This window comes from Aythya marila (assembly GCF_965140915.1).
Source record: "Aythya marila genome assembly, chromosome: 2".
In the NCBI taxonomy this organism is placed as follows: domain Eukaryota; kingdom Metazoa; phylum Chordata; class Aves; order Anseriformes; family Anatidae; genus Aythya; species Aythya marila.
This window is the reverse complement of record NC_139043.1, coordinates 118,802,072-118,827,547: the sequence shown is the minus strand read 5'-3', so window position 1 is coordinate 118,827,547 and position 25,476 is coordinate 118,802,072. Positions and strand designations below refer to the sequence as shown.

At 42.1% G+C, this 25,476-nt stretch overlaps 1 protein-coding gene across 2 annotated transcripts in view; it reads right to left on the bottom strand.

Annotated features, from left to right (window-relative positions):
* Positions 1 to 22,938, bottom strand: part of RAB2A (RAB2A, member RAS oncogene family) — a 41,421-nt gene extending 18,483 nt beyond the window's left edge. The window contains exons 1-3 of one of the 2 annotated variants that reach the window (XM_082754024.1): positions 22,843 to 22,938; positions 13,735 to 13,806; positions 10,132 to 10,199 (exon numbers count right to left, since the gene is read on the bottom strand). In XM_082754024.1, the coding sequence (XP_082610150.1) occupies positions 10,132 to 10,199; positions 13,735 to 13,806; positions 22,843 to 22,888 (186 nt within the window). In that variant the 5' untranslated portion in view covers positions 22,889 to 22,938. Of the gene's footprint in view, positions 1 to 10,131; positions 10,200 to 13,734; positions 13,807 to 17,604; positions 17,730 to 22,842 lie in introns of those variants that run through there. The other variant, XM_082754025.1, reaches the window with a different exon arrangement.
* Between the last annotated feature and the right edge of the window lie 2,538 nt (positions 22,939 to 25,476).

The following is a 25,476-nucleotide window of genomic DNA, read 5'->3' as shown; positions in this document are numbered from 1 at the left end:
CAAAAGAAGGCACATAATGAGAAGACACCAACTACAGCACAGCGCTGTTAAAAAAAAAATCGGAACAAGACCTCTAAACCTTTTTTGGCAATCCCTGACAACCCAATTTACTGAATGGCTTCACAATACATGAATCATTATTAGAGCACAGAATGGACTCCTAGCAACTAAGCTCTGAAGACAAATTTGAAAGGAAGCAAATAACCCAGAGCTTCACATTTGAATTCAATAACCCGCTCCCTGGGGCAGCTGTTGACACTAGAATAAATAAAGCCCATTGTAAATAAATGATGAATGACATCTTTACGCCCACCATCTGCTGGTGTAAAGGTTGTTGGAAGGCCAAGGATGCAGATTTTATCCGTTATATCATAAACTGCAGCCAGCTTTCAACAGTCTTCAGATGGAATTCTTTCAGTAATCATTTTATTATGAAAAAACAGAAAACCGTTCTGAATTCAATTTTACACAATTCTGCTCCACAGTTAATCAATTTCCCCTGTACTTGATAAATAACGTGTGTCAAACAGCTACAGGATGCAAGAGTCATCTTCATATTCACTGGTGAAAAACTTCATATATTAGATAAATTAGACAGTTCTTATAGGAAAATATTCCGTAAAAATCTCAGCACTTAAAAGAACATGCTCATCAACTTACACTTTAATCACCTTCAAACAACCCACAGCTGTTTTGAGTCTTCTTTAACTCAGAAGAGAGATCTCTCACTAACATGCAACATCAAAACAAAACAAACTTTTGCATTTATAAAAATGCTTTTGGGGAGAGCAGTTAGAACACAGTTTACGTGGATAAAGACCACTTAAAGGGCAGAGGTATAACCCTTTCTTCCCATTTAAAAAAAAAAAAAAAAAAGTAAAGCCCTGAAAAAAATGTATTAATCTTTATAGATCTTGAGTTCCTCATGCTCATGTTTTTCAGAAGTGCTACCTAGCACCTGAAAGTTGTTAGAATAAATGCTTACTTTAGTGCTAACAGAAGCTTTAGCTGAATTCAAAGATAGAACAGTACATGATTAAGAAATAATAATGCTGAAAAAAGAGCATATGCAGTAAGATAGTTATCTGCACAGCTATAGGAAATTACTCTAATTTAAAACCATGAAAAACAAGAATGAAATATTTATCAAACACAAGCTGTGTTTCAGCCAGACCTACAGAATTCGCGTACAGAGAACTTTCTCTTCCCATAGTCACTGTACTTTTCTTAGTATAAGGTCCTCTTGAATTCAAGAACTTGATCTAGATTCTGCTACTGAAGAGTAACACTGGCACAACACATTTCTATGTGCTCAGTCTTCAGAAATCATCCTGTTACTCCAGTTTAAGAAAGCACTTTGTATTGAAACTGCTGAACGTATTTTCTGTCATTTGTAACTTTTCTCAGTGGAGTGACTAAGACAATCAGAACACACTTGCACATGCACTTGGCCAGAAGTCCCAGCCCATTTTTACAGAAACTAAAGTAACAAAATACAGAGAGTCCACTAAAGCACACCAAGGAATAACCAAACAAAAACATACAAAACCCCTAGTGTTTAGCTCAATACCGGGTTTCCTAGCCAGGAGCTCCAAAAAGGTCTACCTTTTTGTCTTGACATGGTGACTAGCTCAAGTGCATGGTAGATGCCTGAGACATTTATTACCCAGTTAAGAGGAAAGTAAGTTCCTATCACCAATGCGTTCTACATATTGCCAAAAATCATGTGTTATTTGGACATAGCCCACCACATTAAGATTGCCTATTTCACCTTCTTAAATTACACTGTATCACATCAATTTGTTTGTTCTCCACAGCAAACAATTCCAAGTCAACCATAATCGCCAAAGGTTCTACCAGTTCTTAGAAGAATGTAAGAATTGAGCTCTTAGAAGAATAACTTCCTTACAAAAGTTTGGTACCTATAATGTGAAAATACCGTAATATTATTTAATGTTTTTTACTTGCCTATTATGGAGTTTCCTAAGTATCATTGCTTCCTGAAGGAAAGGCTGAGAAAAGGTTGGAAAACGTTACCCTGTCTTCCCCAAAAAAGATACAATTTTCCATTTAGCAAGAATGAATTTGTGTTTAGTATATGAAGACAACAGAAACTGAAGCCCCTTTCATTCTAAGCAGAACAAAACAGTTTCAGTAGAGAAACTCTATGATGTAACTTATAAAATAATAAGAACATTTATTTTTGAAACAGACAGTAAGTTACATATCAATCTCAATGAGAGAACTATAAGGTCAGAATAGCTGGGTTAGGCTTGTAGAAGAGATTCCCTGCTTTTTTCTTTTTAATGTCATTATTACTTGAACTTTACACCTGCTTGCTCTTTTTCCTACTACTCCCCGTATTTCAAGGCAGGCAAATATAAAACACAGACGTGTGTTTTGCAGGCCAGGCAGGATGGGGCCTTGGCCTTCACCAACCTGATTCAGTGGGTGGCATCCCTGCCCAAGGCAGAGGGGCTGGAACTAGATGATCTTTGAGGTCCCTTCCAACCCAAGCCATTCTATGATTCCGTGATTCTATGATTTTAAGTGTAGACTATTACTTCAAAGCATAGTAATTATTATTTCTTTAATAATTGTTTTTCAGTACAAGTATGTTACAGTTGTACTTCGTCGGTCTTGGAAACAGAGACCAAATAAAGTTTAGCTACTTGCTCAAGCAGCAATGGATACAACTAGCAGTGAGGAAGCTCAATATAAAATGAAAACCAGGTTTGATATTAGAGAAAAGCACTATATGCTGTGAAGTGGTATTAACAGTATGTGCAGCATCTATCTTCTCCACTCTCCCCTAAAATATAGCATTTTTTTTCACTTCCACACTAAAAGGAAATTCCAGATTTCTCCTTTTTCCCCACATAATGTTTGAACTGGGAAGGGACCACTGGCAGTGATCTGCTCTGCTCCCCCCCCCCCCCCAGCTCAAGCAGGGACACTTAGAGTAAGTTGCCCACAACCACTTGTGGCAAGTTGTCACACAGTTGCACCACTGAGCAGAGCCTGGCTCCGTCCTCTTCGCACCTTCCTTCAGGTATCTAGAGACACTGGTGAGATCCCCTGGCACCTTCTCTTCTCTCCTCCAGGCTGAGCAGTCCCAGCTCTCAGCCTCACCTCACAGGAGAGGTGCTCCAGCCCCTTCACCATCTTGTGGCCCTTCACTGGAATCTCTTCTCTATGCTCAGGTCTCTCCTGCAATGGAGGCCCAGAACAGGACAGAGCACTCCAGGTGGGACCTCCTCAGTGCCGCAGGGAGGAATCACCTCCTTCAACCTGCTGGCAACACTAATTAAGTAATTTAATAGCTGTGTCAGGAATAAATTCAGCAACGTATGCCAGAGACTTGAATGAGGGAGTGATTGGGGGCAGGGGGAGTGTAGGGGAAAAGTAGTAGTGACGGTAGCCACAAAATAAAAGCTAAACAAGCTATTTCTCAAGGCAATATTACATCTAATAGAGATAACACAAGCCTTTGGTCTCAGGCCATGTCAGGTTATACCCACTTTTGGAGTTACACAGAATTTCAGAGGAAGTGGGAAGATGGAGATTCTTTTTGGTAACAGCTAGAAGACAGCAACTATTTCACGTGTAAACACCTCAGCTCAGATGGTGCAGCCTACAGGGACCAATGCTCAGATACTGAAGAGGCCTGAACACGCCTCCTTTCTCTTCAGGGGCAGGTGCTAGTTCTGACATGAGTAGTTCACCAAAAACGAGAAAAGGCGGGCCTCTGATAAACAAGTGGGGCTTTAAGCATTAAAAAAACACTCCATTTGTCTTCTGGACCATAAGCTTCTAGAATTCACATCATATAAGCTTTTAGAATTCACAGCATATTGGCTAATGAATAAAAACTTCCTGAAGGAGACTTAAATAGTCATAGTTGGAGTTAAAAGTCTTCAAAACAGTACTACAAATCTTCATCCTTGCATGAACTGTACAACTCTGTGGATATATTCCGCGCTCTTCTCAAAATACACTTCTGTGTATAGATCAAAATGCAACTCCTAAACAATGACGTAAACAGAACACAAAGCATCATCCATCGCCTTAGGTCATAAGGTACAGAGATTCAGGGCCTGTGCTAAAGCTTTCACGAACTTTTAAGCCATGTAACCATGTTGCAGTTGGCATATCTGTAGCACATCAGAGAAAAGACTCTGAGTGTTACTTTTTCTATAGGACATTTCAATAGCATTTCCAAGGGTGCAATGTAATCAGGTAGGGTTCAGTTGCAAAATGTACAGACACGCCTTTGCTATCAGAAAGCGTTCCTTAAAAGATCCTGAATTGCACATCTTTGAATCTATAAACTGAGAAAACATTAAGAAGAGCTATGATGCAGTAGAAAAAGTGTGTAGGTAATGCAACAGAATCCTCACCAGCATGTCTCCCTGGAAAACAGGCCATCAATTTTACTGAATTCGCCATTTCCAATGGTGAAGTATTTGGAAAGTTTCTTTAAGAACAAAATTTTTGAGTACATCCCAGAACGTCTTCAATGTATGAGAAGACTAATAGTTTTTTATTGTATACCTTATAGTACACGCCTGCATGAAAAATGAAAAACTACCATGTACTGTATAAAAGGTATCTGCAGCTACTAGCTATAAGTCGCTTGTTTGTGTGGTGTGTTCATACCCAGTGACTGAACGTCTCTTTCACTTTGAGAATTATTGCTCATTTAAACTAGTTTATGGTTTCCTAAGCTGTACAGGAAACGGACATCTAAGAAACAAGCAGTTCACACAAGCGTCAGACTACTTATGACAACTGCCAGTTGGGAACAGCTACAAGAAGTTGATCCCTGGAACAAAATGTTCCAGAAAGAGAGAAGTGCAATACACACTCTTGAGTGTAGTTTTGAAAGTTATAAATAAGTTAATAGCCTTTTAGTCACATGGCAACTTGTTGATATAAATGCAATAATGTCTTGAAGTCATGTGTCTCACTCTGGAACAAGAATTTTCAAGTCACTTACTAGCATTAGTACAAGAAATAGGCACAAAGGTAGTATAAAAACAAGAACACCACCCTGCTGCCTTCCAGCAAAAATGTTCCGTAGGAAGATCCTCCTGTAGAAGAGACAGAACTAAAAGACACTTATGAAGATGAATTCATAACTTTTAAAAGTGTCATAGTTTATATGGAGAATTCAGCCAAGTTACATGTTGCTTCAGAACAACCCTGTCAGCAACCTATTAAGAACTGAAATTTCAAGGGGAATAAAGATGCCCAAGGGTGCAACTGTACATACATACAAATGCAGATCGTCTGTACATACGCCTTTCCTTTCTGATGCTGTTGAATGCATCCAATTTAGACATCCAAAGCAATTCCCAATACACCAACAGAAACAGAAAGCTTCAGCCCTCCATTATTAGAAGTACCCTCATGAATTATTTCAGTTTATAAATATATTTGAAACCTTTAAGTAACTATCCTCACTAGAACTCAAGTTTCATTGCAGACAAAAGGAAGGATTAGCTCTTCTCCCATCTCAGGCATTATTCTAAGCAAGATCTTTCTCTGTTATTGTGGAAAGCTGCAGAGGAGTCAGAAAGAAAAAGTGAGAAAATAAAATACCAATATAGTATTTCAATAACCACATACATTTAAGCACATTACAGACAAAGGTTTAGGATCACTAAGCTAGAAGGTAGATCAGATTACCCTGGTTTCCTGAATTGCTATCACGGATGTGAACAATAACTTAGCAACTGGCACTGAGGTTCAGATGATGGCCCTAATTACACAAACTGCAATGACATCCAAATGGACAAATTCCCCCCATGCTCTAACTACCAAAGTGAGTAGAAAATGTCATAAGGTAGACCATTAACAAGACAAGCTGGGTGGGAGCAGGGGAGAAAGGCGCTCAACCCTGACGATTTTCAGTCTCAATAAGATGAAATGAATATTCATTTAGTGCATTAAGAGAACTTTACTTGGTTCTACTAGACCCAAGGTATTCACAAATACATTAAGGATAACTGACTTTCCAAAAAGGATTGGTACGGTCTGAATATCTGAAAGCAGATAGAGGTGTCATATCATAGTGTCAGTAAGCCTTCAACAATTATGCTTTCCATCTTGCATAAACACACTTGTGCAAGCTCTCACTTACTTAAAAAAAAAAAAAAAGTCAATTTAGCTGGAGATATCACTTGTATGGAAACAAAGAAAGTATTTGAAATTAGCCTATAAGGTTTCAGATATTTCTTTAACAAATGATAAAGACAAGGTTGTTCTTGTTGTTTATTTAAACATTGACTTACTATCTAAAACTGCTATCCCCCACATCTGTAAAAACTCAAGAAGAAAACTGTAAGAACAAAGTTTATTTTTAATACACCATATAAATGCAAGAGTAAAGCATAAGAGTGAATAAAATAAACTTCTGATGACAGATTTCCATGAAATGAAACAGAAATATTGGAATGTATCACAGGATACATTTCAGTACAAACACATAGGAAAAAAAAAAACTCATTCATGACAATTTAGTCTAGAAAACAAATAGTATTGCTCAGTATCATCACTGATCTCTTCCCCTGCAGCATCTCAGAGAACTTCAATTCCCTCTTTCAACTGCTGTTTATTTTTGCTCGTCAACAATGACTTTTTAGTAACAATAAATACAAGACAGAACAGCCCCCTCAACAACTAAATGAAGGATACTGACTCAGCCTGGTAACAAGCCCAGTACTCTTCAACAAAGAAGTTTTTTCTGGGGAGAAGTGATTTTTTTTTTTTTTTATATTTCTTATTTTTTTTATATTTCTTCTACTGCCACAAGACAAACAACCTTTACCTACACAGCTTCTTTAAACCCAGAAAGCTTAATAGCTCCCAGAATGGTTATTTTGATCCTTACCAGCTTCTACAGACTTCTAGTTCCCTAGGAAGGGTGATGGCAACTGACAGCGGCTCAAATATCAGACAAAAGAGAAGCTAAGCTACTTATACTAGGAAATTATCAATTAACCACTTCTGAAAAAGTATTTCTCTGTCTACACAAGTAAAGAAAATCATTACTAAGATAAAAATCACAACAAACATAATCCAGAGGCTACGACAGACACGACAAACGAATCATTTGGTCCAATACCTGCACTACACTTGGCCTGACCTAAAAGCATCCAGAAGCGAAGTGAAATCGAAGGAGTCGCAGACCTAAGCACATCATACAGAGCAGCCGGCTTGCAGGACCTGGCGGGAGGGAGAGCCTGTCCAAGAGCAGCCTACAGCTGGGAGACGATGAGGGGACGCAGTGTTTTGCTGGTCCAGACATATGAACAGGAGTAGTACTGATGTACCACAACAGCTATCACTAAGTACACAATGCCCATGCTGATTATCTTTCATGCAAGTTTTTTTTTTTCATTATTTATTTTTTATTTTACTTCAGACTAGTTTTACTAGACTATCAGCCCACAGGAACAAACACTGGACTACAATTGTTAATGGGCACGCATGCATTCCTGGAGCATATCTTACAGTTTGGCCTCATCCAAAAGGAATTCAGTTTGTGTACTCCCACATGAAATCCAGAGCGCAGTAAGCAGAGCTGCTTGCTTTCTGTAGCCCGACTCCTGAATCAAACTAAGATGCTAATGAAAGAGTCAAATATTCTGGAGTTATGACATGAAAAGAACACAAAAACACATGTCACTGACACACAACAGCGTTAACTTCAGCTGCCCCTCTCTAAGTTAACCTTCAGTGAGGTATCCTGCAGCTTCCATACACTCCCATGACTGAGATGAACACCTTGTCTTGTACTGATCTGCTGAGGACAACAAACCAATCACCCTGGCACTGACACCTCTGGCAAAAAAAAATATCAAAATTTAAATGTTTGATTTTCTAACAAAAGCAAATCCATATTCATTGCTAACCATTGGAAACAAACTGAATCTAACTCTCTATTTCTTATGCCTCTGCTCAAGGTGCTTCCCATTCAGCAGTGGTTTAAAAGGAGGTATATAAAATTAGGACTAAATCAGAGATGTGCTGCTGTTGCTGCGTCTCAAGAAGTACCAACTAGAAACATAAATGCTTCAAGCGTTTGCCAGGCTGTATGTGTAAAATGAATTTTATCAAACAGAAATTGTTTTATCTTAATAAATATGGAGATAACACCAGCAACAGCTAGTAGCTTTTGCTAACAAAAAAAATCCAGTAAATGCTCAACCTGGATAAACAACACAGACACAGCAACCTTGGTCATCATGGACATATCTGTGTACCTCAGCACTTGTATATAAAATATGTTAAGAAATATAATGAGGTATATTTCATGATCTTACTATTTCATCAACTCCTTTGCACCTACACATATCTAAATTTCACTGGCTCAATTCTGTTCTTACAATCCAAGACTGGATTAAACTATTTACCCTGTGTTTTTGAAATCAGATTGCATACAGTTAGCATACTGGCTGTAGTTAAAATTTTAAGTCGCTCATGGCTTACATCTTATAAATTATTAACAACAAGTGCACAATCTACTAAGAGCATATGAAAGCTTTCAATGAGTATTTTTAATGTATGTATGATATTAGTTAAGAATCTAGCCAGATAAAGTCCGGGCCTAAAATAATTTATAATTTATAATAAAGACCAGCTTCATTGAAGTTTTAGGTACTGGACTCTTTGCATGCACACAAGGAGCCAAACTGTGAAGAGCTACTGAATCAGAACACAAAGGAAAACACAATCTACTCGTAAACATATGAAGTTCACTCACATTCAGGGAACAGATAATAGCACATCAACAAAAACAGTCTGAAAGACAGGGAAATACAGCAGCTGCATTGGCAGTCAAATTAGTAACTTTTTCTGCAGAGAATCTGTCAATTTTAGGAAACAAGGATCAATACAGATTTGCCCTCACATGGTTGTGCTACATACTAAAATTCTGCTCCTGAGGCTTCTGTTTTTGTTGAGATTTGCTTGTCTTTTGAACTTATAAATTATCAGCTACCTTGGTAGTTAGCAATCTGCAACTGTATTAGTAAAAATGCCTGGGCTTAGAAAAAGCCTGAAGCAAGCACAATCTGACCATGCTCATTTATACCTTGGACAACTTCCAAGGAGGCACAGACGTTAGATGCCATTTCAAATTATGAACTTGTTAAATAAATAAGGCACATTAGACTATGAAGTTAGCTGAAATACTGCATTTGTTTACATTTTTATACATACACGTATGTACAAATGTATCTCCCTTCATTGACTTGCTACACCACAAACAGCACAAGCACGAGGCTACAGCTGTTTCTCTATCTGTCTGTTTCTAAAAGTATCCTAAAATGCTTTAGGAAGAGGAAACAGGACTGTGCCTTATGAAACAGTCAAGCGTATTAGGAAGACAAAGCTATTGGTACAGGCACTGTAGAGATGCTGCACCACAACAAGCACAGACAAAGGCTGACTGCTCTGTGGTAAGAGCAACCTACAAGAAGAAAACACCTGACTTTGCATTCTTAAATCCGCACCCCTCAAAAAGTAAAAGTCTTTGGGCTTTTTTGGAAGGCTTTCTGAAACTTTATTCCTTTCCCAATCCTTTAATTGTCCAAGTATTGACTATATTCATGATTTGAATAAACTTGAGTTCGTCTTTTACAAAAAGAGAGAGCAGCATCTTTTATCCTACACCAAAAACGCAAACACCTCCTCAAGAGAGCTCTTGATTAAAACTAGTAGACATACCACAATTCCCCAACAGGAAGTTATATTAACCAGGCCTTGCATGAACACAGAGATAGGCTACACAGAAAAATGTAAGTTCTTAATAATGTAACAACTTTTTTTTTTTCCTTCAAAGTAAAGTAGCATTAATTCCAGTCATAAATCTGACAAAGAATTACTTCAGGAAGTTGAGTTACCATGTAAGCAACAGAAATTTGCACTGCTAGATGAGTATATTGCATCAAAAAAGGAAGATTTTAAGCAAGTTTTTGATCTTCAGTGAAACTAAAGAAAGCTGCAAGACAAAGCAAAAATACATATTCTCACATGGGTGCAGATCACGGAGAGCTTAAGCAAAACATCAGAAGAGAAAGTTAGTGGAGCCATGTTGCTTAAACAATTTGTTTTATTACTTACCGTATCCCATATCTGAAGCTTTATCTGTTTTCCATCGATAGTTATCATTCGAGCCCCAAATTCTACACCTAAATAGATTTTACAAAAGGATACGTTATCAGCATGTATCAGAAAGAAGAATGTTTCCTACAAGCACAATACTGAACTAGCTTAAACTCATGTTCTTGCTTTCATGGTAGTCGACAGTCTTTTACCATTTGCTTTTAATTTTCTAGCTGCTTTAAAGAGCTAAAAAGTTTTCTAGAAAGAAGATTGTAACTTTTCAACGGCTTTACAAATAAGCTAATTAGAAAAAGTGCAAAGGAGGTATTTCCTACAGAGCTTTCCAAACGATTTAGCAGTTCTAGCTTAGAGGAAAAAAAACCTTTGCTTGGGTACTCACAGGAAATTGAACAGAGTCATCATCATTTTTAACACTCTACCAGTGTTAGTTTGCTGAAGGCCGTTTACAAGAAATTAAACCTACAATTCTTTATCAGTAGCATATTAAGTGATCATACAAATGTCACCTACAAGATAAATTCTATGACTGTATTAATTAGAATTCATCTGCCCTTATGAAAAAAAATAAGTGCTTCCAATAATCTCGCTAAAGATCAAATTTAATAACTGAAAGAACTTCCTAACAAAAAAATGAATTTCTTCAGTGGAAAAATCAGCCTTTTTTTTTTTTTTTTAATCTGTTTTATAAAGCAATTTTATGATCAATAACAGTAAATTAAGCATAATTTCCAGGCTATTACTACAGTAGTTAAAATCTGGCAAAGGCCTAGAGGTAGTGGACATATTTATAAGGCTTAACATAGATTCCATTAAGCTATGCTTCACATATCCATTATTTCAGCAAAAAAGATCTGGTAGCTTAAGTTTTGTCTAAAACTAGTAACTGCCTAGACCGAAGTCTTCAATCAAATTAGTTAGCCCCGATTTTGAAGTATTCCAAGCATCTCTTCAAAAGCTTGTTGAGGAGACTGTGAGGGCAGTGTTGCTTTCTGCAGAAGTAATGACTTCTGGAAGTGGGGAAGGGAGAAGCAGGGAGAAACCTCAAATCGTTCTCCCCCAGATTACTGCAGTCAAGTAAAAGCTGTGGGCCAAAGAACACTCTGCTCCCTTTAGCATCCAAATTATGTGCAAAATAAAGGCAGGGAGGGTCAGGCATAGAACGGACGGAGAAAGGGGATGGCAGTGCTCTGGTGTTGACTGCAACACCTGAGACAGCCCAAGGTCCTTCCACAAGTGCCACCATCACAGGTATTATTCAGTCCCAAAACACAGATACAGAGCTGCTGATTTAAATCCAACAATCTTCCTAAATATTTAGTTTCTACATCCAACCTCACAGAAAAATTAAAAGAACGTTTGTTCTCTTCAAGAAGGAACAGAAGCTGTTGAGCTTTGCAGTTAAGGGTATGTCCTGAGCACAATGGTCACAGAAAACAGAAGCTTACAGGTGTTCTTGCGACCTCTATCTGTCCACAAATATCATGGTTTAGCTTTGTTTTGTTTGTCTCTTAGCTGCACCATGCAGCTTCTCTCTCCTCCAACACTTTTAACAACAGCTACTTCCATTCCCCAACTATACAGAGATAGCTGTTGTGTTGAAGTTCTTAAGAGTCTCCTATTAATTACACACAATTCTGAATGGGGCTAAAAGACAGGAAACAGATACTTTTCTCTCATTTTTATTTTTGTTTTCATTAAAGGTAATATCTCTCTCTGAAGTTAACAAAATTTTAGGCTAGTTATACTAAACTTTTAGGTTGAATTTTGCACACTTGAAGTATCTTTTCTGTGTCAAATTTTAGTTTCAATTCTCTTTTTTCTGAGTTGCTTGCTGGCAGCAGGAATGGAAACTGCACTCCCACCTGTTAAAATCATTCTACTATATCAATAAAAGTTAGTCTATGTAACACTTTATTTTTTTTTTAAATCTACAGATTCTCAGAAGTTTAAACATCATCAGCTGGAAGCACATTAGTTAACCTTAGCCCATCCTACCTCACCCTTCATGGGCATTCCTATCACTGTGAAACAATGTTCTTTCTTTATCTCTGTCCTCGTAAATCCGTTGGGTTAGGCGAGAGAAGTATTCTAGCCAAAACACACACGTGCCCTATCAGCAAAGCGAAAGGAAGCTCCCAGGCAAGACCTTTTCTTCTCCCTTCCCAGCCACTTCCCTGCTTTGTTCCTACACCACTCGCTGCACTGCTATCTAGGTTCACCTCCTCATCCCACTACCTTCAGTATCTGCTCCCAGATTTTAGCTAGCTAGATGCCAGCCAAAGAACTCATGCTACAACCCTCCTGCTGAGGTGAAGCTGTTTCCCACAGCATATCAAGTTGCTGAGGAGCAGGAATATGTGACAGACTGCCACAGGCATAAGTGATATATAAGGTGTCATATATTTGGCAGGCCTAAAGAAGAAGAGATGATAATAAGTCATACCTCCTTAAAAGAATTCAGGCTCTTTATTCAGCCAGCCTACCTGCTGTCAAGACCTCAGAAATACTTGAAAACCAATGTTAACCTTATAATTTGAATTGTATCAGATAGCCACACACATGGTGCAGGAGAACTGCCAAGTGAGAAAAGGAAGCCATAACCAAACAACCCGATATGTTCTGTTACATGAAGAATATTTACGTCTGAAGTGTCTATTTTAGTACTCCTGAACACAGGAAGCCTACCTATTTCCACAAGCTAAGCAGAGACTAGGGATACATTTTGTGCCAGGCTCAGCACGATTAGAGGGATAGTTTAATAGGTTCCTTGAAATAACGTCAAGAAGTTCAAAGGTTCTGCAAACTTACTGGAGGCTAGAGTCTGTTATGCTTAACACTGAAACTGATCTGAAGACTAAGCCTGCCCACAGTCCTACACACTATTCCTCATACTTTATGTGGAAATATAAAAGTTCATATAATTTACTGTAGTCAGATCAGAGGCAATGCATTTGGACAGCATTTCTGCATTTCCCGTGGTATGAATATCAAATTTTACCTAACACAAACGGTCCTGATTCAATTGAGAAATTGTGAAAAAACAAAACACTTTTCCCTTCCAAACAGCAGAAGGAATGCACATCAATCCTTCTCTATCCAGAAGTTACTCTTTCCAAATAGCAGATGTGTTTATTCATCTTTAAGATTAACTTTCCTTTGGCTTTATCTACTACTTGTGTTCAAGGTTCTGTGGCTAGGCTAACAGTCTGGTCCCTAGCGAAAAGCCTGCTGTTTGCATCACCTTCACTGCATTTCAGGCTTGACCAATTCTGTTTCCATACACAGTTTTTCCGGGCTTTTCTGAAGAGACGATTGAGATAGTTATGAATTTTTAAAAACTGTTTCAGATTCTCTATTATTTTCCTAGTAAGAAGCAGGCCTCTGTTTGGCTTTCTCTGCAAACAAATACTAATCATCTAAAGATTTGCTACTGCATTAATACAGAAAAAAATCCAACACTAACTCAGCATAAACTCATAAAAGCATGCTGAGATACCCTAGCTGCTTAACACCATTAAAAAAAAAAAAAGGCAAAACAAATCAACCTTAAATATGTTTTAAAACAGCACATTAGCATTGTGGGGAACCAAAGAGACCTACCAATAGTGAGATCATGGACTGGCTGAAATCGCTTGTCTGTGAACTGTAACAATAAACATGATTTCCCAACACCTAAAAAAAAAGAAAGGAAAAAGTTTTAGGCAAGTGCATTAAAAAATCTGTCAAGAACTGACATAGATTAATTTCAGTCAATGTCATATATTGTTTAAAATTCATTACTAGAAGCTGAAAACACCAAATTTCACTCACCCAAGTATATGCAACTTCCACAATACAACAGCTTTAGAAGTTCCAGAAGTATTAAAGCTGAAGCAGTTTTATTTAAACACTGAACATTTTTTTTTTTTTTTTAAAAGTAGTTCTGCCTTTAAAGTTATGTGGATAAAGTGTCCTAACAGACTTTCAAAGGACCATTCCACGTCGCCTCACCACTGTAACTACACGGCTCCCTACCCCTCACAACTCTATGTCCAACTCAGAGGTTTTTACTTTCTGCTAAGGTAATTAAATCCTCAATAACATCTCACTCACTAATTTATCAGGAGAGGCAACAGCAGGCATTGCTTATCTGCTTATGACCATTACGTGCTGCTACCCACTGGTGCCCCATAGGCCAACAAATAGCTCAGGGAGAACTGGCACCAACTTGGTTCACGTACAACCAGACAGGTAACACACACACACTGACCCCTCAGACATCCTGATTTCAGACTGAGACAAGTTCTTCTCAGATAAAGAACATCTTCCAGGCCTGCTCAGTCAAATTTTCTATTTTTAGCCTTTTACAGCACAGCAGGCATACACTTGACTTACATACGTTCAGACTCCAAACTGTATCACAAACCATACAATACTGTAGCATCCACATTCCCGCAGTGCTTTATCTGCACAGCAAGATAAGGCTGTTTCAGCCACATATTAAAGGTCAGCAACAGTTGATCAGGAGTGATGTATCTAGTAATAAAACAGAAAAAAAAAAAAAAAAAAAAAGGGACAAGAAAAAGAAGACCCATACTGTAAGACACGAGGTATGCATACCAGAGGTTTGCATACGGTGACATTGATCTTGCCTCTACTAACTTCAACATTTCCCAAGTTTTTTTAGTATGGTTTCAGAAGGAAACAAAGCCTACACACTCCTGAGACCAACCTGACAGGTGGGCAGCACTTAAAAGTGAAGAACAGTGGCCAGTTTCAATGCAATCAAATGCAAGTCTCCTGCTCCTGTCAGATCCCACTCTGACATTAATAACCCAAGCGAGGCAGCAATTCCAGCAGGCCAAGCCAGTGGTGCTGCCCCTCCTCTAGTCCCTACAGCATCACCTGACCAGGAGAGGGACAAAGTGACAAAACAGAACGGGCATAACGCAGGGCAGACAAGCATGGGAGTTGGGTCAAACGAGGGAAGAGAAATGCAGCAGGCAGCAGATCAACAGCTTAGAGTGGCACGGAACTACAGCCCAAGGCAAAGTTTACAGTGTTGGCCTTATCAGACTTCTCTGGAGCTCTCTGGCTTATGATAGGAAGCTGTCACAACAAAAGCGGCTGGAAAACCTGTATAGGTTACGCTGCATCCAGCCTCCCCCCAAAATCAGTGGACATGAAAGTGGAAGAATAGGAAAGAGCGCTGGAGGTAAGAAAATAACAGGGAGAAAGCCAAGCAGAATAGCAGGGCTGGAAGGGCAGAGAACACAAATCTCCAAGGAACCTTCCAATAACAGCAGTTATTGTGCTCACACAGCACTGTTTACATACCGAGATAACTTCTATGCCACCACCACTGAATTACAGCTGCCACAGAACTTAATCACCACCCCACTTACAAAAAAACAACCGCCTATAAATCAATGCAGAAACAGAATGCAGAGTAGCTTTTGCCATTAACCTGAAAAAACAATTTCAGCATCAGTGGAGAAAACCGAACCTCAACACTATTAAATATTACCTATGAGAAAAATCTTACGAACATCAGGAAAGATTTTAAAATTCAATCGAAATGACACTTGATTAGGTGTCCCAGCCCCAGCTCTCATGTGGCAATCTGCTATTTCTGCTTTTTGTAAGGCTGGCGACCAGCTCCTTGGTTCAGATGAACTGGGGCCAGCCCAGCCCGGATGACAGACAAGCACAGCTCTTTGACACACGCACAGCCTCAAGCTGGCACAACGTGGCCACGATGCCTGCACCTGTAGTTTCTCACAGCACAGCTTTTAGGAGCAGACCGATGGGTTCACACAACAGAAACCAAAGAAATGCACCAGCTTCTGTTCAGTGCCATTCCTGGTACTTCTGAACCTTCCAGCAAAAAAAAATCCCTGGCAGTCAGTGAGTGTCGTGCTCTTGATGGCTGAAAAAGTTTCAAAGAGTTGCAAATAAAGCCGCAGCGCCTCTTAAATTTATGCTTTAATCCATTTTTAGATAACATTCATAAATATTTTATTGCCTACATTTAATAGTAACATTTGTATTCATTTCAGTCTTAACACACTGCACATTTGTTACAGGGCGTTTCTGATGAGAATAGCTTGTGACCCACACACTCCTGCAGCTCGAGCAGGCTGTGCTATCACAGCCAGCCAGCAACAGGAACTGTACAGGAGCTCCTGAGCAGTTTACTTGTCTTGTGTGACATTAAGATGCTGCAAAGATCAATTCACAGTTGTGTGGCAGCTAATTAAACTGCGTACAAGTGCTTTACACTAACTACACTGGTTGACTCTTGAGCTGTTTACCAGGTACCTCACTCACTCAGCACTGTGAGTCTTAGGCCTGGAATGAAGCAGACACCCTAGGAAGAGAAGTTGAACATGTCTTACGATACTTGTAGAACACAATAAATAACTGAATCTGTCTCTTTTAACTCATTCTCCATTTTATTAGAGCAGTTGGTTCAGACAAACCTTCCCCAGGAGGAAAAAAAGAAAAAAACATAGCATCTTAAAACAAGAAACGAGCAGATCTTGGATACGCTTCACCAACACACACAACAAACAAAAGCTTTTGCTTAGGAGCAAATGAAACCAACAGATCACGTGCTCAGAAGGGTGCAGCATTCTTCTTTGCGGGTACCTGTTCCAGGGTCACTCCAGCACTTCTTCTACACCACCATCCAGGTCCTAAGGTGTGCTGCAGTACTGCTTTACCTCTCTCCATCATTTGAAACCATCAGCCTGGGTAGAGCAGCCAGAGCGGCCAAGTGGCAGGGCTAAGCTCTCCCTCCTCACTCAGAAGGTTATGCAGTGAGCTGTATCAAGAAGCTGATCCAGCAGAAAGCCACAGCCACCCAAAATACTAGTATGTGCATGAGTCTAGGGCTAGAAAATAAACAGCAAAGAGAAAGGTTGCTTCTCAAAGAAGCATCCTGAGCTTGTGGCAACTCAAAAAGCAGCCCCAGAACCACAGCACAGGTGATGATGCAGCTACACCAGTTAAATGGCTTTTGCCAAGGAAGCAGACGTGGTTCCTTCTCCCCTTCCAGCTCCTGTGATCCCCTCTGTTTTGAGTAACACATGGAAAAGAAAGGGAATAAACTTTTATTTTTCCTTGATCATCTTTCAGCTGCAGTCAGAGGTGCGCTGCTGTCACACAAGGGACATTTCCAGACTTTTCTTACCACTGAACTCATTTACTCATTTTACAGCCAGAAGAGACTGATCCTCAACAACTGAAACCAAGCTAACCGGGTGCTGTGATACAATTCTGCAGCACTGGTATTTGGCTGAGTGTCTCGGAAAGCTAATCTGTCTCAAAACTAACAATGCCAAAAAGAAGCAGGGAAGGGAAGGGCCAAGGTCACTTCCTTAGTCGTTCACGTAAGCACTGCTGTATGCCAAGAAAGGTGGCAGAGGAAAAGAAGTACAGCAGCACTCATCCCAGCTTGGGTACTAAAACTGAACTGTGAAGGCAAACCTCTTCAGTGAAACCGCCAGCTGCCTCTGACGGGCAGGCTCACTTCTTCCCACGCAGTTCCACCTCTTCGCTCAGGATGGCTCTTACACTTCTCTGATCGTACCTGCTATTTGCTTCGTTTGGGTGGTTTTGGTTCAGCTCACAAAGACGATTTGTCTCTCTGAAGGGCTGGAGAAGTACCGATGCTGACAGCTCGGAAGCAGCAGCAGCCTGTAGGCAGGACAAGGAGTGGCAACCAGGTCCGCCCACTTTGGCAGCAGCTGAACACTGGATTAGCTCAGGCACATCACACAACTATTTTTCCCTTGTTGCTTCACAAGAGAGGGTGACCAATGAGCTCACCATGCACAGAGACGAAGTCCTACTCCCCTTTTGGCATCTCACCCAGCCTCCTAGAGCCATTTTTCTCCCTTGAGAGTACTCCAGACTTTGGTAGGCACTTCTCTGGGCCAACGCAGCTGATTCATCCACCCAGTAGAGTGTTAACCCTAAAAGCAGGGACTTTTCTACTGCATGAGTGAGTTGAATCAGCTCATGGTAGAGTATGAAAATTACCCACAAGATAAGGAGAGCCAGACCTCCTCCTCTCACCCATAATCACCTCTATTGGTTCAGATGCCCACGTAACCAAGGCCCCAATAGCAGCTGAGATGAAACAAGCTTCTGGCTTCTCTTACCTCCCTTAAGAAAACAAAAACAGACCTTCTAATAGGCTAAAGACTGTCTCAAACAACAGGCAAGTCTCAAATAACAGACTTTAAAACTCAATCAGATTTAAAGCAGATAATTAAATAGTAAAACTGTCACAAGATACAGATCTCTAACCTGGCTTATGAGCTACTTCTAGCTCTTTATGGTGGCCTGCACTGTCCTAGATAGCTTCCAGATGTTTGGTGAGCCCCTGTCGTAGCACAGGCCGCAGCTCCTTCCTCCTTTCCTTCCTTTCCAAAGGCTGTGTCTTTGCGCAACTCAGTGAAGTTGAGCTACATATTGAGTTGTGTCCGTCAGACACAACCCTGACATCAAACAAACAAAAAGTTATTAAAATCAATAGGAAGGAGAGACTACAAAGCTCCAAACTGCTACTTAGAGAGCAAAGGGATTTCACATATCAATATGAGCAGGGACAAGAAGGTAAAATAACCTTTGAAATTGTTCAAGCTGGCTACTTGTCTTTGGGAACAGCAACATTGCAAGAATGGCTTTTTAACTCTTTTGAAGATGATTCAGCTTCAATGCTTAAATAAACAAACACTGCTGTAAATGATTTACAACAATGCATCTGAAGGCAATAATGCAACTTCTCATTTCTATGTAAAACTCAGCAGATTTGCGAACTGGAAGGAGCTTGCAGCTTTACCACTCTGCATTTAGTGTAACAGTACCCAACTGCTAACTCTATAGGCTTTAAAAACAAATAAAATTTCTTTCCAAACAAAATTAAACTACACAAGGCTGTAGAAAATCTATTAGTGCTCTGGATGATCACAACAAACTACAATGAAACTAAGATGCACTTATACAGCACCTAATACCTGCACTTTTAGGGATCAAAGCATCATCCATGGCTTCTCAAGGCAAGAGGTAAGTAGCACAGGTCCTGATCCTGTACAAAAAAGTTCTCAAAACTATCATGAATCAGTAATTCCAGCTCCAGCGGGATGAAAACTTTTTTAGTTAAGAACTATTATTATACTCTTGTAGAAAAGAAGGGCAACAGGCTCTTGCCATGCATGTTGCCAGCTAATAACAGCTGTCCCAGAACAAAGTGCAGTGGCACTGGAAACATTTCACAAGGACAGAAACCAAAGCCAATTCTATTACTTCATTTCAGAATATCCTAGGCTGACTTTCTCGAGCAAAGTAAGCTGTCAGGAGAGTGAGATCATCCAGCAATCCTACTTTCTCTCATCTTCCCCTAGAAAGCACTTGGAGAAACCAAATAGGCAGCAGCTATTTGCTGTAATCAGAAGGCAGGTAAAAGCTCGTTACCCAAGAAACTCTGAGGATTGCTGAACTAACACATCGAAGAAGAGAGGAAGACAGACCTGCTCGTGGGAGATGCAGTAACACTGATCACACGCAGACATGTAGATGGAGTACAACTGGCAAGTTACGATGGTGACAAGAAGCCTAACCATTGCAAAACTGGTCTTTCAGGCATGCTGAAGTTTTGTAACAGTCTCTGATGAGAAGAACTAAACATACTCCAGTAACGGAAAACCCTATTTAATGTATTTTAAATACTCTGGGGAAGAAAATCCATCCCTAGCATTTAGAGAGGTCTTATGTATGAGTTTATTCCCATATGGTATTTATTCCCATCACCAGTAATAGAAACGTAAAGATTTCACCACCATATAGAAAAACTTGTAAGAAAAATAGAAGAACTTCCAGCCACTAACTGCAAAACCTGGCAATACTCGTGTGCTCTGTTTGCCCTGGCTCAGATCAAAGTCCACCTCGACTTCAATCGGTGGCCAAGCGTAGATGGCGTGCTCATCAGATCTTTGCTGCATGACTCCTACAGGCACCCAAACTGAAAATGATGTTATCAGCCACCCAGGCAAAGGTCTCATGAGAAAACCCCTCAGCAGAACGCCCCATGTGCGCTCCTGAATGCATTTGCAAACTCATATAATGTTTTGGAAATATCCAGACCAGAAGACTGTTCTGGATTAACAGCAGTCAGTGTTCCTTAGTACTTGTATATTTCTCTTAAAGATACCAACAGCTGCTGCCCCACTGACACAATGCAAAAATCATACAGATTTATAACCAGGTTGTTTGAGGACCTGAAAAACAGTCACAGTATTTTAGGTCTCTTCCATAACCAAAAGAAACTTCTCCAACTACAGGGGAAAAATATTTACATCTCTTACAGATATATATATAAAAATATAACAACAATAGGATCAGTCCCGTGTTGATAAAGCCACAGTGCCTGAAGTACCAGCAAAAGAAAAAGCCACTGAATGTTGATGAGCAATGATGCAGTGAGGGGACAAGATCTCCTGGGCAAGAGGCAGTGTTGCACAGTCAGTTTCTGGGGCTGTCCTTTTAAGAAACTGAGACCATACTGCGTTCCCGTGTTTAAGCAGGTGGAAGCATTTGGAATCACAGTACAGAGAAGACACGTGCAGGTGTCTTGTATAACTGCAAGTTTTCTTGTTTTGTTTTTGGCTTGCATAACCCACTTTGCTTTGTAGTGCTGGGAAAGAAGAGGAGCTAAATGCTAACATCTGCCCTCGGTTGCTGCCGCCTTACTCTTCTCCTCCAGTTTGTTTACAACTAACTGCTGAGTCACCAAGCAGTTGATCCACTTCCAAAGGCTCTCAATCAAGCTCCAGAGATAGAGATGTCTTCATTGCTACAAAAACTACATGGCATGCAAGGCCGCTGGCACATCCTTACTGGTTGCAATGCTGTGGCAAAACACCGCTGGAGCAGGCGGGGACAGCCCCCATCCATTCTTGATTTCCACCACCAGTGTTGTGAGTTCAGCTCTCTGAGGCTGAGGAGCAGCAGTAACACCAAAACCAGCACAGACTTTCTGGCAGCAAACAGCGGTGCACAACGTCAGCTGGCTCTTCGGTGCTAGCTGTGTTAGAATACTTAAGGGCTCACAGGAAATTAAAATGAAAGCAAAATCAACTTTCCACTGTTGGCAGGTTTAGTTTGCTTCAAGAACGATCGTCGCACTGGTTTTAATTAGCTTCTTGCAGCAACTCTGAGCAAAAACTACGGGAACTATAAATAAATAAACCAAAATAGCAAATTTGTGAACTGTTTTCCCTCTGTGTTTCCCTTCTCTACCTTACTATTCCCCTATTTGGCTCTTAAGCAGCTGAATCAACTTCAGCAGTGACACACATCCCTTCTGCATTTCACATTTCGAGCAACTGAAATGCTGAAGTGCACCACGGACCATTACACTGAGGATGTTTCATTGTAAAAATTTAATCAGTACACGATCAATGTACCAAAGCGATCGTTTGCTGCCCTCTCTACCTCTTTAACAATCAGAGTTTTTGGAGCTGCACCAGAACTGGCCACGTGTTCCAGAGCAGCGTCGCTCCGAGTTCTGCACTACCATTTTGCATCACCCTGGGCAGACGCACTTCTGACTGCTCAGGTAGAATCCCCTGTCCTGTGGTTTGGTGAGCTGCCACCCACCTAAAATCTCAGAAAAAAAACAAACAGGATTTTTAGTTGTCATCTAAAGCCTAATGTTTCCAAGGGGCTCATTAAGACTGTGATACCTCTTAATAGTTATTTGTACTACAGCTTCTACTGCAGCAGCCTAGAAAAGCTCTCAGAGTTTAAATGTAGGTTTAAAAAAAAATAAAAACACAACAGTGGCTGCACCCAGTGTATTTAATGACCTCACGTGCAACGCAACTGCAGCGTATAATTACACCCCAGCATGATTTGGTTCACAGGTATGAAGTGCAATTACGGAGTTACCCTGGAACAGCAGCACGTGAAACGACAGCTGTCATCAACCCTCCTGAGGAAGGTTTCCTCGTCCAGCTAGGAGGAAAACAACGCCAAGGATGCAGCACCCCCGAGCACCGCAGGTCACTGGGGCAGTCACCTGGCCCTGACAACGCGTTTGGTGTCTGCGAGCATCGCTATGTGGTGCAAACGGGGGAGGGGGGGGGGAGGCATACAAGGGGTGAGCAAACGGGTGAGGGAGGGGGAGAGACCGCAGGCGCCTCCGGCAGAAACGCCGAACGATGCCTCATTAAACCGGGGAGGACCCGAGGCTTTCAACCACCCCGTTTTAACACCTCCCCCCCCCCCCCGAAGCGGGGCCGCCTCCTCGGGCCGGCAGCGGCGGGGGGGCCGAGGCGGGGCGCTGCCGGCTGCGGGCCCCGCAGTGCCGGCGCCTCCCCCCGCCCCGCCGCCATGTCGCGCTGCCGCAGCCCGCCCTGCCCTGCTCCCCCCCACCCCCCCCAAATCCCTCCGTTACCCCCCCAAGCCCCCTCCCGGTTGGGCTGCGGGTCCCGGGGCGAGCAAGGGGGCGAGCAGCAGGAGGAGGAGCAGCAGCAGCAGCGCGGGGCCGAGCGGGGGCGGAGGCCGAGGAGCCGCCTCCCTGGCGCGCAGCCGCCACCACGTCGACGCCGCCAGCACTGCGGAAACGGCCGCGGGGCCCGGCCCTCGGTGCCGCTGCCTTCCCCCCCCCCATCCCCTCCCCGTCCCCTCCGCTCCCCGCCGCCGCACGCACGCACTCACCCGTGTCCCCGATGATGATGTACTTGAAGAGGTACGCGTAGGCCATGGCCGCCCAGCTGCCGCCTCGCCCTCTCGCTCGCTGCCCCCCCCGCCCGCCCCTCCCTCGCCTCCCTCCCTCTCTCCCTTTCCTTCCTCCCTCAACCGCCGCCTGGGAGCGGTTGGAAAGGGCAACGGCCGCAACGGCCCCGCGGCGCCGGGCAGCGCGAGAACAATGACAGGCGGCCCGCGGCCCGCAGCCTCCGGCAGCGTCACGCAGCGCCCCGCCCCCCCGCGCCGACCCGGAAGGGCTGCGGGAGGCGCCGCCCGGCTCCGCCCCGCCGGCGGGGCGGGAGGGGCGGGGCGAGCCGCGGGGACACGCCCACTTTGTGGATAACAACGCCCACTTTTCTGGATAACCACGCCCACTTCGCTGGGAACCACGCCCATTACGTGTAATCCACGCCCACATCGCAGGTAACCACGCCCCCTATGCGGAAACCACGCCCGTTCCATGTGTGGCCACGCCCCCTCTGTCATCGCCCCGCCCCCCGCTGATGGGAGACCCCCCCCCCCCCCCTCGTAGGCCCATGGGGCTCGCCCTGAGGCGGTTCCCCGCTGTCGCCCCTCAGGGAGGGAGCAGGGTGGAAGTGCCTCGCTGTTTGATTCTTTAAACAATAAAAATAGAATGATGTAAAATAAAAATAGCCGGGTGTAAGGCTGCTCTGAGCTGGCGAAGCTCCCAAACACAAACACTATAGTTCAGCCCCACACAGGGTTCCTTTATCTCACAGAATCATCAGGGTTGGAAAAGCCCCCCAAGATCACCTGGTCCAACCATCCCCTACCACCAGTGTCACCCACAAACCATGTCCCCAAGCACCACGTCCAACCTCTCCTTGAACACCGCCAGGGACGGTTACGCCACCACCTCCCCGGCGAACCCGTCCCAGTGCCTGACTGCTCTTTCTGAGCAGAAATGTCTCCTCATTGCCACCCTGAACATCCCTCAGCACAACTTGGGGCCATTCCTTCCAGTCCTATCACTTCTTCCCTGTGAGAAGAGGCTGCCCCCCAGCTCCCTACACCTTCCTTTTGCCTCCCTCTAGTCTCAGTGCTGGCTTAGAAAACACAGTTTTTCCCCTCCTTTTCTGTCTTTTCTCATCAGTCTTGAAGCCACAAGCCTGCACAGTGTCCCAAGCTCACAGCTGCAGTGTAAGGGCTAGAGTTCACGAGGGACTGATGACTTGGAATGAACTTCAAGGTATTCCCAAGTCCACAGAGGCACCTTTGCACCCAGACCTTTGACCCTTGAGCCTACACAGATCATTTGGCTCCAGGGCCAGCCTCACGGCGAGGCTGCCTCAGATGCTGCGGGAAGGAGCACTGTGTAGGGGTGCGACACCTTCAGGTGCTAAGGCTGATGACAATTCGTGTTGTTGGCTGCGGGTTGTTGAAGAGCCACTGTCATTTTCTTCATATGGCCTCACAGGTCAACTTTTCCGGCTGTACCAGTCTGGTAGCTTTTAACCTTATAAAGATTTTTTTTTGTGGTGCGGCAGGTCAGGAAGTCAGACAGCAGTGACTTAGGCCGGTTCTGAGAGGCGTGCTTCTAACTTACTCTTCAAAAAACATAAATAAAGCCGATTGCACAATATACCAAACCCTGTCTCCATATTTTATGACTTTCCTAATAAAGATTTCTCTCCAAACTAGGTATTTATATATATATATATATAATTTTTGTTCTTTTCTTCCATGGGGATATACAAAAGAAATGATTGCTGTAAAGGGAAAAGAGCTCCTTCATATACAATAAAAGTTATACCTACCTTCTCCACATGAAAAATTCAGGTGTTCTGTGTCCCTTTGTCAGTCGTTTTTCTCCTTGTGTGTTTGTTTGTTTTTCCTCTGTACTTCTCCCTGTTTCTCAACATTACTGGTAAAGTTTGGAGCCTGAAATAGCAGCGCTCATGTGTCTGTAACATCACCCTCATCACCTCAAACCAAAGTCATATGAGTACTTCCTGTCTTGCTCCTCTCTGAAAGTGGTTGGTTTGTTTCTATCGCAGCAGCATTTAAATTTATTTTTCAACCTATATCCCTATTATGGCCAGTTACTACCCAAATGCAGCTATACATGTACATTTGCTATCTCCTTATTACGTACTCTTTTTCCATTTGGTAAATTTCAATAGTTTTGATCACGGCTACTTAGTTTGTCAAATATATCTGACTTTTTTATTCTGTCCCAGCCATTTTGTTACACAGACTGTTTGTGAAAATACTGAACAGGTCTTGTCTGGACTGGATAGAGTGCTGGAGAGCCACATGTGAAACAATTGTTGTTTTAGCCATATGTGTATGTCACAGTAATTTCATTTGTTGTATTTTTCTTAATTTATTTTCAAGAATATTATGGAGAAGAGTATCAAAAGGCTTCCTGAAGTGAATCTGTGTCACACTGACTTCTTCTTTCAAGCCATGTAGCTTGTCAGAGGAGGCAGTAGTGTTGCTTTGATCAGTGTTTATTCTTGGGAAATCCACCTTGTCTATTTACCACTTTGTACAACTTGTTGAACCTAATACATTAAGCTTTTATTCTTTGTAATGAAGCTAATCATACCACATAACTCATCTTTCCTCAGCCAGCAAGTC